General features: G+C 38.4%; 1 protein-coding gene across 5 annotated transcripts in view; it reads left to right on the plus strand.

The window, feature by feature from the left end:
- PIGN (phosphatidylinositol glycan anchor biosynthesis class N) overlaps window positions 1-20342 on the plus strand; it is a 491207-nt gene that overhangs the window by 271988 nt on the left and 198877 nt on the right. For all 5 annotated transcript variants that reach the window (XM_088471817.1, XM_088471818.1, XM_088471815.1 and 2 more), the window contains 4 exons: window positions 3324-3463; window positions 6798-6897; window positions 10740-10832; window positions 17205-17296. In XM_088471817.1, the coding sequence (XP_088327943.1) occupies window positions 3324-3463; window positions 6798-6897; window positions 10740-10832; window positions 17205-17296 (425 nt within the window). The remainder of the gene's footprint in view (window positions 1-3323; window positions 3464-6797; window positions 6898-10739; window positions 10833-17204; window positions 17297-20342) is intronic.

Consider the following 20342-nt stretch of genomic DNA (forward strand, 5'->3'; position numbering starts at 1 on the left):
ATATATGTCCAGGGCAGTGCTAGGTTATTCTGCTGCTCTCCCAGACTCACGGACTTGCTCCAATACTCTGGAATGGTGCCCACATCTAAAATAAAAACATTCAGCTCAGGCAGGATGGCCCTACTGCTGCATTTAATGGCTTACTGTGATCGCTGGTCCTCTATATGCTGGAATTATGACACACAATATACTTTGTATGATGCATATTAAAGCTGGTTAAGTGCTAATTATGCCCTCTTCATGGACTGGCCACACTCACTCTAAAATCAAGCATTTGGAAACCCCCCTCTAGAAATCCTGTGTTTGCCACTGGCAGAGTCTTACAAAAGCCGCTACTTTGTAAATAAAAGCTCCTTGTCTTTGTTCTCAAGACTTTGACTTTGCAGTTTCAGAAAATATTTTTGATTTCTTTAGAACCCAAAACTAGAATGCATAATGGTTTCAGGAAAGTGGTGCAATAGGAATCTAAGGATACCAGGGTACTGTTTATCTCTTTTGCCCTTGCAAGCCGACTGACCTGCCAATCAATCACAACTTATTTAATGCTTTTTATTTTATAAAAGCTCACAACACAAGACAATAGCATACTTTCAGCAAATACCAGGGATTTCACCACACTGCAAACTATACTCACTTATATCTTTCATTAAAATATTTGCTGCAGTCCCTTTGTTATGCAATCCTGGCTGCTGAGCTATGGTTTTCACTACTCTATCTATGTAGTAGGGACTAAACTCATGGGGTCGATTCAAATGTTTGCAATTATTCGTGTGTGAACAGCTGCCGGCTTCTCTGCTCTCCCCCTTCTGATGAGGCAAGCAGACATGTGCGATAACCCCTGTTCCTGAGTGCTCAATCGGAAGTTTGGGCACCATAACCTGTACTTAGCCGGATTTAGCAGTTTTAAAACCAGTTTAATTGGGTGCGACAAGTGCGATAATTAATGGCTGCTCAAAGCAATTGAATTGCAACATTGGGTGCCCATTAATTACTGCGACTTAAAAAACAATTTAATTGCTCCCACTATCTTCCAGCTTTTGAAGGTATACAATGTACAGTAGCAGTCCACTGTGGCATTTTATTGTTTCTTGGTGTCAATCTGCCACTGTGCTACTTCCTTCCAGCCGATCCTCTGTGCCATGTCCAACCTCAATGCTGACTCTGTGTTAGCATTTTGCCTTGCAACTGTGCCTTTTAAACCCTCCTGATCTCACAATAACTCACTTTGTCTGGGTTCGTCTGGGGTGGGTGGTTATCCTAATCAAGGTCGACATGTTCTATCTGTCCCCAGCCTCTCTACCCAAACCGCATGTGAATAGCTGGACTTCCATGGGATATGAATAGACGTATCTCCTAAATGAGCAAAGGTACTGTAGGATCGCAATGTGAGCGAAACAGCCTAGTGAGACCTGGGAAGTCATAAAATATATTAGTCTTACACATAAACACATGACCATTTACATACCAGTGATAATAGTATAAGTTTGTCATAAGCTAGTGAGAAGAGGCTGTTCAGCGTGCTTAAATCATGGTTCTCTGTCATTGATGGCAGACTAGGACCGGAATCTGTAAGAAATACCAGCAGCGGCAGCCCGACACATGGACAGATCCCGGCAGTGGCAGCCCAACAGTGCTGGAAATCCCGATCGTCCTCAGGTAAGTATATACTAACCTAACCCCCCTTACCCTCCTTAGGGGTGCCTAACCCTAACCTCCCTCCCAAGTGCCTAACCCTAATCCCCCCTGTAAGTGCCTAACCCTAGCCCCCCCTTCCCTGATGCTTAAACCTAAGTCCCCCCCGGGGGTGCCTATCCCTAACCCTCCCTCCCCTAGCCTAACCCTCCCGGTGGGGGTGCCTAACCCTAAGTCTCCCCCGGGTGCGCTAAACCTAACCCTCCCCCCCGTGGATGCCGGGCGCCTGTCTCCCGGCGTTGGGAAAATGACAGGCGTCTAGATATAGACGCCTGTCATTTAACCCACGCCGGAATAAAGCTGTCGGAAAGCCGACTGTCAGGATCATGTTAGCCGGTTTCCCAATTGCATCCCCTAGGACCCAATGTTTTTTCCATCTGCCTGCCCCCAGCTGTCTGCTAAGCCCCACCCGATGCTGTTTGGCTCGCCCCCCCAGCAGTAGTGGCCACCGAGGGGTGCAAACCATTGATGTTTCACCATAGATGATTTTGTGCCATTAATGGTAATCACCATTGGAAACATCGATGGGCAGCCAAACGATGGCCATCTATAAGTGGAAGTGAATCATTCCAGTCGAATAGATGGGGAGAAGAAGTTCCAGCACTGTACTTTTCATGTGTGTGATATAGGTAAACTTCCCCATTGCCGCCATACTCAAGCTCACATGATCACTCAAGTTTTAACACTCAACTAAATTATGTAATAGATGACCCAGGCACAACTGCTAGTAGATAATAATTGTACATTAAAATGTAAAGAGATATGTCATGTTTAAATGTGTACCCTACGGTTAGTTTTTTCTCTTCTGCTGTTATTTTATTTCACATTTTTATGCAACATTTGTACTGAATTACATTGTGCAATTAATTAAAACAAATACTACATTAACATGAGGGCAACCAATGGATCATTTACTTTCATTTACAAGGAAGAATTGCTAAATCAAAAGCAAATTACATTCATTCTTCATGTATACTGAATGTTTGAAGGGTTAGCCCTGCAAATTTACAGATAACAAGTGACTACATTCTGCAATGTGTTCTAAGCAGATCCTACCACATGGAAATATTTGAATTATTCTTTAAGTAACTGAATTGTGTGATAAATTATAGTGTCCCTGAGCACTATATTGTGTAAGCAAGAAGTGTTTGAGTTTCTTTTTTTATATAACTCAATTTATAGGAGTAATACTTAAATATAAAACTCATGAGCACTTCTAATTTAAAGTTGAAATCATTTTTACTAATAGATTATGTTGTTTTTCTTTAAAGCTGTAGACTAACTGTGCTGAAATTTGTTTTGCATCTCACATGCACGAAAGTATATGCTTTACCTTACTATTTCTTACATGAGTTCAACTTTGTTTCAGTGTGACAAAAATACACTTGCTTATATACTTTTATGTTTAGGTTATTTAGTGTGTCTTACAAAAATTGATGGATGTGTCATAACACATAAAATGGAAAACAGGCATTATTTAGGGTTTTTCTTTGTCTACAACTAGATACTTTGTGTTAGAGGAATGGTAACCTAAGACATAGATCACTGTATGTTAAGCTCAAGATAAATACAGTTTAACTTTATATTGATCTGCAAAAAAATGTTTGTAATGTACAGTAATTACTTTACAGGCACCGACATCTTTTATGAGATATGGATTTGGTGTTCTGGGGTTCTCCACAGTAATTTTCCTGATAATCCAGTCAAGCCCATGGACCTACTATGTGTATTGCCTGTTACCCATTAACATCTGGTATGCTGCATCAAAAGAGTAAGTAGACTTTACAGTACATTTTTTTATCCACTTTTTTGATATTCTTCTTTTTTTTCCCCTTGAGTTACACAATTCTTTATTTGTTTGAAATTGATTCTAAAGTAAAAAACAAAAACTACAGTACATCATGGGTATACATATCTGGGTGTGTTGAAATTATTAATTGTTACTGTTCCATACTTCCAAACTTTATGTGCCTAAGATTCATTCAAGCAGTTATTAATTACAAAAAAAACCTCCAGTGAAGACCCTGAACACTGCATTATTGGTCCTGCTGATTGCTTCTTAGATTTAGCAAAAGCCAATGTTCCTGGTATTCCATTGCTGATGTCATTGCCAAGTATAATGGTAAATATGATGCAGCTACTGCACAGACTTACCACCAGACTTTTCAAACATGCAACTTCCCAAACTCACTAATCATGATGACCAGCCAAATAGTCATACAATTGTCATCTGGCAACTACAAATAAAAGAAGCAAGGCTATTTATAAATATAGTTACCCCTCCCCTCTCCCATAGGAGCCAGTCCTAAGGAGAAATTTCCACACTAATGGGACCATTTATCATTAAATATTTGAGCCATATTCCCTGAAAATACTTTTTTTCGAGGGATATCTGCAAATATTTGTTATCCCTCAGATGTATTAGGGAGGGACCGCAGCAGATTTCTCCAATATCTAATGCTGTCCCTTCATTTCTGACAACAGCTGCAGCCCCCATAGGTTTCTTTTGGGGATGTAATGCTGTCAGATTTACCAAACAGTTAGACCCCTGCAGCTAACGCCATGTAGAGATGGCATTGTGCTGCCGCAGCCTATGGGCTACACATCTCAAGACTAGCCTGTAGAGTGTTCCGGAGGAGCCCTTCCCGGAAATGACCACCGCGGATGCGTGATCTGTAGACCTCGCATGCGCAGGTTTACCGGGACGGGAGTGAAGAGACCGTGGACGTGGTCACTTCACTCCCAGTACATTGCAGGGACGGCTCTTTTCGGAGCCCCTGTCCCTGCATGTGCTTTTCATACATCCCGATGCTATGATCGCATACTGCAATGCGCTAACATAGTGCCCAGGTCGCATTGAGTATGCATAAAATGATAAATGGGCCCCAAAAAGAGCTTTGATGGTCAGCTACTGAGAACAATATGTACAGTAATCCTATGGATTGTTATGCTTGGTTTATGGTATCCTATGGGTTGTGTTTGTGTGTTTACCACACACATTTTACTGTTTTGTCCGAACCATTTAACTGGTATATAAGCATAACTGTTAGGCTCTAGGAATGGTTATTTCCATTATAAATAGGAATCTGTAATGTACTACACACTTGCCTCTAGTGAATCAATACAAGCAAACACATTTCATGCTGTATTAACAAGTCAGATGGTTGAACTCAATGACCTGAAATGTTTTCTTGTACATTTAAAAGCTCTGTAACGAAGGGTGTTTAATTAGGCTTAGTGATGTTGGTGCAGTGTTTTAAATCAGCAAATGGTGCACAGCCACAAATGCTTAGCACTCTGTAATTTGTGCTTATTATATATTATTATACATGGAATCAGTATGAATGACCGCCGGACTCCTTGCCGGGATTTCTTTGTCAGGATTGAGACAGACGGCCATGCGGCCGCCGGTCTCATACCTACATCCCATTATACATATGTGGAATGGTGTACAGTAATTTCTTACAATTAAAATGCTGAATATTACAAAATTCCTGTAACATAAAAGATAGAACTAGCAAATTTATATATAAAAGTGTCCTTGATTCGGCACTCCTATATCCATGCTTCAACAACCTGGGTGCCTTTGCAATATCTCAATAGAATCCCACTTCACAGCTCTCCCACCAGGAGCGTCCTCGGATGGGTGGGAGAGCCGTGAAGTGCTCCGGCGTCAGCTGCAATGAAAAGGGAAGCACAATTGTTTCCACTTTTGTACTGTTTTCTGCATGTCCTGATGACGGGGTTCTGTATAAACTCCGAAACGTTGAAGTTGTAATATGCAAAAGCTTATATAAAATCACTTTGATAACACCTGGACGGGCCGTACCTGGTTTGTACTATTTGTGTATATATATATATATATATATGTGTGTGTGTGTATATATATATATATATATATATATATATATATATATATATATATATATATATATATGACAGACAGATATATTGTGTGTGCAAGCCCTCGGATTGGTACAGTTGGGAGTCCGCATTATGAACATCAGATCTTAAAAAGCAGAATATTAATGTAATGTGTTTATTCACATCAATGAAACATTTTTTTTTTATATTTACTGTTTATGATCTTTGGTACATACACCTGTTTGCTGTTTTGCATAAACATTTATTAGATCAGTCCCATCTAGATTTTAGTATTTGCACATTTTAAATCGATGACTTCTGTTCTGTTGTCACATCCTGTTAATCAACAGTTACCAAAAGCATTAAAGACTCGTTCAATAATCCCAACATCTTGAGGGATCCTAAGCCTGAATAGCTGGCTGAACAAATATCTTTATCAATTGCTGTACTTTGTTTTTAATTTTAATAGAGTTTCTGACTTTATGAAAAACTTGTCTAGAGAAATGTTGTTCAGTTTGACTCATTAACTAAATGTGTCTACAGGGCATGGGCCCAAATGCTCACAGTTTTGCTTAGCTCAGCTCTGCCCACTGAATCTGGTTAGACGATTACTAGAAGGCATTTCAGACCCAGCAACATTTGCTTTTCACATAAAACCCCCTGATAATTAATGGCAGTGCTTAAGGGTCAGTTCAGAATACTGTATTAAAGTTAGCTTGACCACTTGCTGTAATGCTGCACAGGTAGAAAATGTTTTATATAGTACATGAGTTTGGAAATTTAGATATTGCTTATGATATTTATTAATTTACCTCTAAAATCACAGGCCAATTGTAATAGGATGAGAGTTTAGAAAATGTGAGAGTAAACTCTCACACTTTTTAAACTCGGCCAGTGTAATAGAGTCCGAGAACTTACAAACTCGCATGTTTTTCAGACTCAAAACATTCACGATTTAAACTCTCATCCAGTGGTTTTCCCATATTGAAAATATACAACTTGACCAATGTAATAGTGTGAGAGTTTACAGCTAAAGTCTTACGTTTTCTAAACTCTGACTCTATTGCATTTGGCCCCACATTTCCATTGGAAACCCATATCATTCCAAAACAGAACATATTAATGTCTTTGTCTAGCACTTGGCACATTTTTACTTATTTGAGTTATTGTGCTAGTATGTTGTGATTGTTTAATCAAAGTGTATACATTATGTATTTTATATGTTTTTTATTCCCATTTAGGTTCTGGATTTTTCATAGACTTAGAAGTTATCCAATGACTGTTTCACCACTTGGAACCCTGGGATGTTTCATTGTGTTTTTTTTGGGAATTGAAGTATTGGTGAGTAAACTGAAAATACTATTACCTTTTCATTTTTTTTACTATTAATCTTACAGCAGGAACATCATTTTGTGTAGCCAATGAGAACCATTTTTGTGTAGCCCATCAAAAGCCTCTGTGGGGGCATTGAATTAGCAAGGTGACAGCATTTCAAATGTTTGACATCATGCAAACCCTAACATCTCAGATTATTCCTCACACCACAAGAGGTTCACAGAAAAATCCACAATGTTGGGTTACTATAATTAGTAGGGATTGATTGTAAAGGAGTACACTCATTTCCCCCCTTCCGTTGCATGTTATAATACAGTACTGGGTAGGTAGATATGCAATCAATAAAATTACTAGTAGTGAGAAACCATGCAATTTAACAAGTTACAGAAACAAGGTAGGACTGAAATAATCCACAGACCACAACTGTGCCACAAAACAATATCCAGGTGCCATGGAACCCAAAATACTACAGTGAACTAGCCACCTTCATCAGTATTCCTTTAAACTAAATAATAAGTATTCATCAGATTAGGCTACATGGTGAAAAGCATAATAATAATAATAATAATAATAATAATAATAATAATAATATAATATGTATTAAAGTGACGTTTCAGGAGGATTACCTCTTTTTTCCTCACCCATCTACATTGATGCTCTAGTTATGTTTGTACACATAATGTATATTGTTTTGCACAGATTGGCCATGTAGACAGTTGTTTGATACTTTTTAAACATTTAAAGACTACCTGTTATGGAAGCACTCAAACCACAGACATAAGTGCTGTCTCTATGCAAATATACTTATATAATCCTTAAATTTGAAGAATGCCTTATATTGTTTAATTGTAACATGCAATTCAGATTCTGGTTAGTTCTACATTTAAAGATGCACTTAAAGCAGACCTTTCATGCGTTTCAAATATTCAACACTAGTAAATGGATATGTTCGGTCACTTTAGCCCGTCCCTGCTCTTCCACAACCGGCCCCCTCCTCGCTATATGTATCTCCCAGTCCTCCTCTTCTCTTCTGCAGGATGCCTGTCCTATCTCTATCGCTGGCAGTGGGAGCTGTTGTAACTCGTCGGAGACATGGCAGCCATCAATGATTATTATATAGATTCTAAAAGCATATGTAAAACTGTACGCTGCCCTCCCTGTGTCATAATTGTCTTTAAGTAAATTAGCTGGATTTATCTTAATCAGCTGATATTGAAAGCAGACATTACGGTGACACCGATGTCATATTATCATTCATAGCCAGTGTACTGAAGCTAGCAAATGAATGATATCACATGGTCTGTTATCATGACTGCACATGGGCTGTTCACAGTCTTTGTAATATTCAAACATTTCTATTAAAGAAACTGCACAGGAATAGCATACATTACATTAAATAAAGCCACACTGTTCCCCTTATTGTTTTCATATTATTTCAATAATTCTACATTTGAATTAATTATTAATGTGCTCCCAAGAATAAGATATAACATAAATTGATATATCAAAAGGAAGAGAATAAAGTATTCTCATAGCAGGGCACACACTTGTAACAGTGGGACCTATAAAACATAACTTTTATTGTTTAACGTTAAAACTGTGTATATAAAACTCAGTGGTATGAAAAGTACAAAATAAAACTATTTAACTGTTAAGAAGAGAGCTTATTGCCAAAATTTCATAGTATTCCTCATCTGAGATTTATACAATAATAGGAGATATCATTTATTGTATAAATCCCAGATGGGGAATATTATTTAATTTTAGCTATAAACTAGTTTAACTGTGCAGTTGTTTTATATTTTCATTTTCACTTTTCATATCACTTTGGAGTTTATAGTCACAGTTTAACCTTAACAATACATAAATGATTTATATATACCACTGTTATATTTATGTAGACATGTGCATAAATATTGGGACATTGACAGAATTTTCATATTTTGGCCTCTATTCACCGCCACAATGGATTTGAAATGAAACAAACAAGATGTACTTTAACTGCAGACTTTCAGATTTAATTTGAGGGTAATTACATCCAAATCAGGTGAACGGTGTAGAAATTACAACGTTTTCTGTATGTGCCTCCCACTTTTTAAGGGGCCAAAAGTAATGGGACTATCAACTCAAAAACTATTTCATGAACAGGTGTGGGCTATTCCCTCGTTATTTCATTATCAATTAAGCAGGTAAAAGGTCTGGCGTTGATTCTAGGTGTGACATTTGCATTTGGAATCAGTTGCTGTCGACTCTCAATATGAGATCCAAAGAGCTGTCACTATCAGTGAAGCAAGCTATCATTAGGCTGAAAAATCAAAACAAACCCATCAGAGAGATAGCAACACATTAGGTGTGGCCAAATCAACTGTTTGGAACATTCTTAAAAAGAAAGAACGCACCGGAGAGCTCAACAACACCAAAAGACCCGGAAGACCACGGAAAACAACTGTGGTGGATGACAAAAGAATTATTTCCCTGGTAAAGAAAAACCCCTTCACAATAGTTGGCCAAATCAAGAACACTCTCCAGGAGGTAGGTGTATATGTGTCAAAGTCAACAATCAAGAGAAGACTTCACAAGAGTGAATATGGAGGGTTCACCAGAAGATGTAAACCATTGGTGAGCCACAAAAACAGGAAGACCAGATTAGAGTTTGCCAAACAATATCTAAAAAAGCCATTACAGTTCTGGAACAACATCCTATGGACAGATGAGACAAAGATCAACTTGTACCAGAGTGATGGGAAGAGAAGAGTATGGAGAAGGAAAGGAACTGCTCATGATCCAAAACATACCACCTCATCAGTGAAGCATGGTGGTGGAAGTGTCATGGCGTGGGCATGTATGGCTGCCAATGGAACTGGTTCCCTTTTATTTGTTGATGATGTGACTGCTGACAAAAGCAACAGAATGAATTCTGAAGTGTTTCGGGTAATATTAAATGCTCATATTCAGTCAAATGCTTCAGAACTCATTGGACCGCGCTTCACAATGCAGATGGACAATGACCCGAAGCATACTGCAAAAGCAACCAAAGAGTTTTTTAAGGCTAAAAAGTGGAATGTTATGCAATGGCCAAGTCAATCCCCTGACCTGAATCCGATTGAGCATGCATTTCACTTGATGAAGACAAAACTGAAGGGAAAATGCCCCAAGAACAAGCAGGAACCGAAGACGTTTGCAGTAGAGGCCTGGCAGAGCATCACCAGGGATGAAACCCAACGTCTGGTGATGTCTATGCATTCCAGACTTCAGGCTGTAATTGCCTGCAAAGGATTTGCAACAAAGTATTAAAAAGTGAAAGTTAGATTTAGGATTGTTTAGTTTGTCCCATTACTTTTGGCCCCTTAAAAGTGGGAGGCACATATAGAAACCGTTGTAATTCCTACACCGTTCACCAGATTTGGATGTAATCACCCTCAAATTAAATCTGAAAGTCTACACATCTTTTTTGTTTCATTTCAAAGCCATTGTGGTGGTGAATAGAGGCCAAAATTTTTAAATTCTGTCAATGTCCCAATATTTATGCACCTGACTGTATGTTGTTTTGAATCTCCTTTAATTAAAAAAGAAAATTTGACAACCAGCAATAATTAACTACCCAGATATGCCATATTTTATTGATGACTGCTTGTAGGGAGGGAGTATCAGGTTGCTTCCAATGAGAGGCTATAAGGCTTCTACCCAGATATTATATGGGGAATGCATAAGTTATATTAAGCAAGCTAACATGTTCTCCAGCTGCTAATGATTTATTAAGAGAACTTGTATTTTGAGACTCAGCATGATTCTTTTTAACCTGTTAGAAATGTAAATAATAATTGTCCTGTTGTGTTTTTTTTTAATAGGTCGTAAGCTTCTTCTATCGTTCAGTGCTTACAGGTGGTCTGGTGGCTTTTGCATGTTGGCCATTAATGACAAGGCTGTGGACACAAGCTAAGGTAGAGAATTTGTAAAGAAAGACATGGATAGCTGATCAATAACTGAGGAAGAATGTAATTCACCAGTAGGAAAGAACATAAAAGGACTGATAGGGTAGGTTGGAAGTTTATGCAGCAAAAGATTAGGACTGAAGGACATATCAAGACAGATGAGTAAGGAGAAGTAACAACAAGACAGTAGTTCTGTAGACCATTATCAGGCAATCTTGTAACAAAGGGTCAAAACTGAAATGAGTAGTAGACCAGGCATGGGTCAATACTGGCAGTCAAATAAAACATTAACAGGACACAACAAGGAATATCTGACAAGGCTAAGGGAGAAATAAAATAAGCATGGGTATTTTCAGTGACTCAAACAGAGTTCCTGGTCTAACTGTGCTGTTGAGCCAATAGCAGCCACGTTCCTTTTGTAACTGCCCTCGGGTACTCTAATGCCCCTAGGACAAAGATTGGACAAGAACTTTTGGAACTACAGAAAAGCTATTGAGAGTGACAGGACCAGAACAATGAAATAAGGAAAAGTAGCAACAATAACAGAACAAGGCAGAGGCAGGATAAATAATAGAACAGTATAAACATGATACTGAAGATACAGACTAATACTTAACCAGAAGGCACCAGGCCACAGGCTAGGACTAAGACAGATGCAACAAGTTCAGATTCACAGTAGGGTAGACACAAAATGCTCCACACGCCTTCAAACCTTATGCTGTCCATAGATTGCCACATATGGTCACATTAGAGCCCCTTACAATTCTATGGGGCTTGCTGTGCCACGGTTGAGTAGCAGATATCTACTATATTTGCTTTGGACCTTTTTACTACATATGGGGATTTATATCTTTTGTGGTAAATATTTGAAAACTAAAGTTTTCTGAGGATTTACCATATTTTTAGTGATGTTTCATTCCACCCTAAATATATCTATGAAAAGACAAAGCAGGAAGGCGCCCATGGTGTAGGAGCTCCAAGCCAGTGTGGGACATCACGATGATCATGTCACAGTGTTAGCGTCCAGGAATGTGATAGTGACGACCTGAGTAATTTAGCTTGGTAGAGGGGTCGGTGGTGCAGTGTCTAGTGAATAATAAAGATCCACACGCAGCTTTTCAGGTTAAGTGAAAATAAATGGAGCTTTATTGTCAGCATTCAGGAATAAAATAACCGAGATTTGTGGTCTTCCCTACCTGACTGCAGGTTTGGAAGGCAGGTCTGGACCACCCACTGGCATCCAGACACACTACGCTGTTTGGCCTGACTTCACTTTGAGGCCATTAAGTATGGTCACCTCTGTACTGCTGATAATTAATTACTGTACCCGATGCCCTTTAGGAATACCATAGCAATTGACCCCTTATGTAGAAACAGGCAGGTGTACTCAGAGTTTAAATAAGTGACATAGACAAAGTGGACTTACTCATGTTTCATAAGTCATGTTCTTTCATTAGTGACACATCACAAATAAAGCGTGTTTCACTTTAAATGCAATCACCACCGGTATTACTGTTGGGTTAGTTGTAGAAGTGGCTCTCTGACATGACCAATACATAACCATAATATATATGAACCAATATGTCGCCTTGGGCCCAATGCGGTCTTAATCTGGCTCAGCTAGGATATCATTAAAGCTGTGCTTGTTAGTATGTAGTGGACAGACAAAGAATAGAGATCCAAAACATGGAGAAATATAGGCCAGTGGTTCCCAAACTGTGTGTCGCGGCACTGGGGTGCCTCGGGACACTTGTAGAGGTGCCTCAGGTTGGTGGTCCAGCGCCAAATCAAATTCTTTATGGTCAATGTAATGTAAACATGTGCACAAACAGAAGCACAAACCTGTCCACCACTATATAACTGAACCTAAGTATGACAAGTAAGCACAATTTACTTCACTTTACTACTTCACTACATTTTTTCTGAATTTCTCAATAAAAAACTTTTGACTTAGGGGTGCCATGAAAACAATGCTGATGCACTAGGGCAAAACAAACACTGCGCTGTAGTCACGACTAACCATTAAATAATTCAGGCATAAGAGTGTGTCAATACACTGATATTATGGTAAATGTAAACTATTATTTACTTATAAATATCAATGTATAGCATAAAAGGATAAACACAAACAATATGAACAGTGCATAAAATATATATAGAAAATTGACACAAAGATACAAGGTTAAATCATCTGCTGAGCAGTATAAATGCAATTGTAATGTTGCTAAAAATAAGCATGAATATATAAGTTCAGTTCCAACAAAAAAATGTGAATACAATGTTGATATTTGTAGCGGATATAACTGGATGTATTCTTGTAAAGGGATGCCAAAAGCATTTATGGATGAAGCGCTTTAAACATCCATATTTGTACGGAGGTAAATGTAGCCGACTTCTTTATTCGTACCTGTAAAAGGGTTGAGTCTTAATAAACTGTGCTGGCATCCCAGCGCAAGTATTGAGCTCTGTTTGACCGCACTAGTAGATGGCGGGAACTCCGGATAGGCTTTGAAGTGTTCCCGTGAGAGTGTGCAGCCCTCGGCACAGATGCTGGTATAAGCGGTGAGCTGGTAGTCTCACTCTTTCTCATTGGGATGTGTTTGGAGAGAGAGTATTACCGCTATGCAGTGCTGAGATGAATTACTTAGTTTGTATGTAACTAGGCTGTCTGTAAATCTACGGTTGGTTCACTCTTGGGCTTCTTCGGGCAAACATGTTTTCAGGCTACAGCAAGAGGATAACAGCAGGTGACGTCAACACGTTTCGTCTCTATATTCGAGAGACTGCAACAAGATTGTGAATCTGTATTTATCCTCAAGGAATCTCCGCATTTCCAATTAGTATAATTATAAACAGTTGGAATTTGTTTCTCTCAAAAGGATAACGTGTTGGTTGTGCTTCACAATTCATTATGGATAGAAACAGTGTATAAGATGGAAAAACACTATTTGATCATGCGTTTATTAAATGAACAAAAAAATTAGTTAATTATAAAATATATAATAATAAATATATTTGTAAATATATTAAATATATAATAAACATATTTGTATATATATTGAATAGAACTGGATTATACAACATTATACGATCTATCATGACAAGTACAAAGCTATTTTATTGAAGATTGAGAATTAAACATAAAAAATTAAAAAGATTTTTACACATTATAGGTTTGATTAATGACATAAAATATTATATATATATATATATATATATATATATATATATATCACTCCCTTATAGATTTATGTATGACATTATTGGTAGTAACTCATAATATCCGTGTTGCTCTATTAGACTTTTATTGTAATAATTGGCAGATTCTATTCATCAGATAAATATGTATACGCATATCCATAAATATACATGTATCCAGATTTTTCTATATAAATATGCTGATTATATAAACAAACATATATCTTTTTAGACAAATGGTTTCAATATTAGATCAAAATTATTTTGCCAGTATTAGATCAAAATTATTTTGCCAATATATGCATACATGTATATAAAAGGATGACTATGATATACATATATATGAAACAGATGAGTGGACTTAATTGTTTAGTAAAGAGAAAAAGAGAATAAATAAGAAAAAGACTAAAAATGAAGAGAAGATAAAGTACAGATTCTTCTCATTATTCATTTTATTTCTGCTCTACAGCATAATATGTGTGACTGGGACACATGTTTTCTAGAGGAAAGAAATATGAATAGTCCCGATATGTTATAATGTATGTGTGTGTCTCTTTGGGGCTGAACTTGTGCGCAAGGGAAATGTGGCGACAGACATCTGCCCACATTGCCATCGCAGGACACGTGGAGCCCATCTAGATTAGCTTTATTCATCTAGATATACACAATCTAAAGCTTCGTTTAGACCTCCAGGGTGCATTGTGTCCAACTTGAAAATCCATGCAGATTCACCCAAACACAATTTCCTGAACCTATTGCCTCCTCTTTTTGTTTCACGAAACCTCTCCACCGCCGCAATGGAAAGACCTTGAGGGTCCCCATCGTGGCACTGAGAAAAATGTCGGGAAAAACACTATGTGTTTGGATCTTTTTAATGATATTTCTCCTATGTTCTCTGAAGCATGATTTCAATGTATGAGTTGTTCTTCCATCATATTGCATGGAACATGGACATTCTAATACATAGATGCAATAGGTGGATTCACAATTGATTAATTGTTTAATTTGAAAATTATTCCCATTAACTTTAGATGTTATATTTGTGTTTTTATTTTTCATATATCTACAGGTCAAACATACTGACTTGTTACAACGATAATTGCCTAATGGTTTGGGCGGTAGCCAAGAAATTGGTTTTATATCTGGCTCTGGTTTAGATTTCAGTTCACTTGGGGCCAACACATTTTTTAGGTTGAGGTTTTTTCTGAAGGTGATGACTGGCTCATCATGTAAACATGAATTTAGTACAGTATCTTGTTTGAGAATTTCATAATTATTCGGAATGATCTTTTTTATTTTATTGGATTTGATGTTAAATTTTGAAATGAAAGCAACTTTTTATTTTGCAGTGGCGGTTATCCCATCCAGAGCGATGTTTTTATGAAAATTTTTATTATTTGTCTTTGTTTTGGTTTTATCACTACTATTATCTCTTTGGGTGTGATAAGATCCAGTCAAAGTATTAGCCAGATTTTGTGCTTCGTTAAGCAGAGACTCAGGATAACCTCTGCTTTTAAATTTGCTGAGCATGTCATCTACTTGCAGAAGAAACTGTATGTCTTTTGTACAATTGCGACGTAGTCTAATGATCTGATTTTTCAGGATGTTTTCAATTCCAGGGCTTATAATGCCCACTGTTATAATGCAAGTAATTGTTGGCCCCAACTGGTTTTTTATTAGCGCCAGGAGTTTGGTAGATTTCTACCATCTTGTGATGCATGATGCACTAGGGCGCCATGAACCACTGACATAGGCCATAATACCTGTACTAATAGCTTATTTACCAAGGAGCAAGCACTAACACTGAGAGGCCCTTGATTCAAACCCTAGCAGAAGCTTGCAATTTTACAAAATTACACCTAAATTTGCTAAAATCTTGTCCATCCCTATTTTAAAAGAATTGGACACTTTATTACTTTGGATATCTCTAACTGTATCTTTTTTTTATATCTTTTAACCACTTTACTGCAAAAACGGTTGGAGCTCAACCTCCACCTTAAAACTGCAGTCTCCTTGTCTTCTCTGGTGACTAGAGAAGTATATTGCAGGAGGTATCCTTTTTGTACAATTGGATAAAAAATAATAAATAGAATGGGGGGGGGGGAGGATTTTTTAATACTACTTTACAGAAAAATTATGGATTGTTGGGATGGTGGAAGATATACCTTCAGCAAAATCATGGGGCCTTGATATGGAGGGTAACACATTACTGATCACCACCAGAATGACATCTGCAACCATGGGGGCACTCGCATTTGAAAGACAGGTGTTCCCTCTTTCAAATGGTGCTGTCCCTCAGCAGCTATAGTGTGGTGATCACCAGGCAATATCCCCCTGCGCTATGGAAGAATTATGTTTTCATAGATGAGAGAGGGCACATTGTGCTGTATGTTCCCTATAATGAAGCAAACACGTGGGGGTACCCTTTTTTAAACAATGTGCCCCTTTAGTAGTCATTGTCTAAAGCCTGGATCACTGCCAATTCTATCAAATAAAGATGTCCTCTTATTTAATGCAGTAGGTTTTGTAGCTTAAAATAAAATTAGATCTTGTGAACTAACTTTCTTCTCCAGCACATGGTGTTTCAACAAAAACTGTGAAAGTTAGCAAAAAAACCATTTTCATTCTCAAGTGCGGGTTTTCATATGAAATTTTTTTTTGCAAAGGTGGAATAATGACAAAGCAAGAACCACAGAGTAAAAAATTACTATTTGTTCACTTTAGTGAAATGAAATAAACAAAAAAACAAACAAAACATTTTTGTTGCAATTTTGGATACATTTTATTTGACATGTCAGTTGGACCAAAAGACTAATGATATTTTCTGAAAGTGCATTATCTTCTAAAAAAACCAGATTATAATTTGTGTGGTTATTAGGTTAATTAATTTGTGATATTCGTTATGGAATGTGAGAGTGCAGACATTGAATAATGGGCTCAGCTCAGGGGTGAGCAAGCCCTCCTTAGTGAAGCAGTTCAAATGATTGTAAATATTCTAGAAGCCCATAGCTGTGTGCAGAACCTATTTTTCAGTTCAGCTAGCTTCAGCAGTGGATTTAACTTGCAGAAATGTGCATAGCAAACCATGGGACTGATTTTGCTGCTCTGTCAATGTTTCTTGTGTACATGATCTCCCACAGTGCTGTTACCGATATTTACTTTATTCTTTTTGTTTCTTTGCAGATAACAGTTGTGAGTTGGGTTCTCTTGTGCTTGCTGCTGGCAGTGTTTCCCTTGATGCCTGTTGTTGGAAGGGAGCCCGACATCACTCTTGTGTAAGATCAACATTGTCTTCCTAAAAGCTTTATATCACATTTAGCAAACACTAATTCAGTGAGTCGTGTCAGACACGTGAGCTATTGCACAGTCAGGGGAAAAAAGAACGTTATTTCAATAATGAAACAAACTACTTATTTTGAGATGGGCTCCTGATGGTTATTCCAGTGAGCATAAAATGAGACTTGGTGAATTTCTAACATGTTATGTTTGTATTAACATATTCAATTCTACATCTTTCCCTTGTGTTAAACCCCTAGGTTATTTCAGAGGATATCTATTTTATTACAAATAGATTTTATTCTGAAAAGCCCTTCTCATGTTTTCCCAATCTCAGAATGGTTTAATTTTATTTTCTCCAATAACGTTTATTTTTAACTCCTAAATCTATTCACCCTTTACAATACATGTATTTGTGTGCGGTTTACTGAGCTACCAATTCACATTAAGTGCTGTAGTCTTGGTAACCCTGCTTAAGGTTTAGCAAAAAGTGTAAATGGATTGTAAGTACATTCAGTGCCTCTGGCCTTTTGGAGTAAATGAATTTCAAACTACAACTGATTATTAAAATTTCAGCACAAAGTTATGTTTTTGCTTAAGCATGTTTAATAATACATTTAGTAATTTATAAATTGTGTTAATTGTGGCATCCCATTATAAACCCACAGAACTTTATACACCTTCTTTTTGGCTAAATATACTATAAATGGAATTTCATATGTTTCATAGTGGAAAACATAAAGTGATTTGTTGCTGCAGTTTATGAGTGGAAAGTAATGGATGCAGTGAACATATAAGCCATGCGAAATATATGTCTAAATGTATAAAAAAGCTGTTACTGTATGATACCATCAAACTGCACATATACAGGAATCGAAATGATGTAACCCACAACACACATACATACAGTTTACTGTGCATATTATACAGTGTTTGTTATATTCATAATATATGTTGTAGTCTTCACCTACTTGCTAAGGCTTTTTTCCTGCAGTATCCAATGCTGTTTGTCCATCTAAGTAATTTTACATTTTACTCCAGTATAGATTTGGGGGGGGGGGGTTGTGGTATATTTTGTCGACAGTCATATTGTTTACATTCATCATGTTGACATGACAATGTCAGTATGGCCGTAATGTTGACATTCCATGTGTCGACATTCATCATGGGTCCAGTAGTCCCTTACTTTGTCCAGTTGCTCCTATAGTATCTTCTTCTGAGTTCGGTGGTGATGTCATGCTGACTTCCACCTCATCCTGTAGCATTTCCGGCGGTGAGTAAAGCCCCTACCCATAGTCCTAACCCTTAACCCTCCCCCTATTGCCTAACTCTACCTCCCACAGCCTAATCCTTACCATCCCACTAGTGCCTAACACTACCCTCCCTCAGGCTAACCCTTTGCTCCCGCAGCCTAACCCATTGTTCCCCGCAGAATGTCGTCATAGTGAACATGTCGACAATCTTCAGACGTCAACATGTTGCATGTCGATATTTCAACAATGTCAACATAACTGTCAAAACTATGATAGTCGACATGGTGACTGCATTCCAATTTAGGGGCTCAGGTAGAGTTGGATGCATTTTTCAACAAAAACACAGGTGGAAAAAAATAAAGGTGCATTTTGTTCAACTTTAAGAGCTTGTTACAGTTAGTTCATGACAGATAGGATCTCTCTTGGCCAAAAATACATGTATGCACATGATAAATATACTACATATGTGTCTTCATATTCCCAGCATCTATACGCCATATGGTCACCGAGGCCCTCCAAGAGGTGTAGTGTACCGTCTTTTTCTTTAAATTTTACATTTTATTCACATTGCAAACGCAGCGAAACACCACTCTGACAGCGCCGTCGCTCTGACTCAGGGCCGTCCTTCTTGTTTTTCAGAGCGGCCTCCTGGCCACTCGCATAGCTGTGAGTGACCACCCACAGCTATAGCGAGCGGCCAGGAAGATGGTCGCGATGGTCAAGACCATCGCGACCAGGCTTGCGATGAGACCCTTGTGGTAGGGTCTCGTTGCCGCAAGCCCCAGTGTGCTTTCGGCTCTAACAGAGCCGAAAGCACTCCCACTGACATCAATTGTGGCCGTCTGGGGCAGTTGTGATGGCCGTCTGGGGCACTTGTGATGTCAGTGGGGCCGTCTGGGCAGCCACGCCCCCAGCCCGCCCACCAAAGGGGGCGTGCTGTCACTCAACATCGACAGCACGCCCCCTTTGGTACGAGACCCGGAGCGACGGATTGCCCGTTGCTATCCGGGTCTTGCGCATTCGCACGACGGAGCCGGCTCCGTCATGCGCACTGGGCCACCATCGACCCGCTTGAGAGCGCATAACGCTCGCGAGCGATTCTGAATCAGGCCCACAGTGTTCTAGAGACGCTGGGCTGCAACTTCACACAAGAATTAGTTTTAAACACATGCAAAGTTGCAGATGGAGCACAATGGAACGTGGCGTGAGAAAAGCAGCGGGTGCTGCATCGTTTCATTTCATTCACATATTTAGACTCAGTCGCACACAGATGTACAAATGTTGCATATTTTGAACAAGAAAGACGCTCGGGGCGGCTGAGTTGCAATGATCCTGGCACGCCGAGAGGGGCTTTTAGGCGTGACTGAAGCCACAGTGTATGAGGACACATCTGTACATACAGTTATATAGTAAAAGGCCCATTGGGGTTTATTTACTAAATGGCCGCTTTGCAAAGCCACCAAGTATATACATTTTTGCCCTAAAATTTAAATCGTATAACTTTTAAGTGCATAATACTCCTGGTTTTCTATATAAAAGTAAGTTGTTTTAAATCTGTCACACAAAAATGCAGTTAATCGGCATTTTTGAAAAGCCACCATTAAGTAAATAAACCCTTTGACTGGGAATTTGTTTCTATTTATTTCAGATTTCACACACATGTATTTAATTTGGTGATTCCAAAGTAAGTTCAAGACAAAAGCTGTCCATACACCTAAAGATTATCTTTGGAACCAGCCGGTTGGAACGTCTTGCTCTTACGGATAAGCACTGACTACTTCTTGTAAATATT

Source organism: Taudactylus pleione, unplaced genomic scaffold, assembly GCF_031769625.1.
Source record: "Taudactylus pleione unplaced genomic scaffold, aTauple2 ptg000116l, whole genome shotgun sequence".
Taxonomy (NCBI): Eukaryota; Metazoa; Chordata; class Amphibia; order Anura; family Myobatrachidae; genus Taudactylus; species Taudactylus pleione.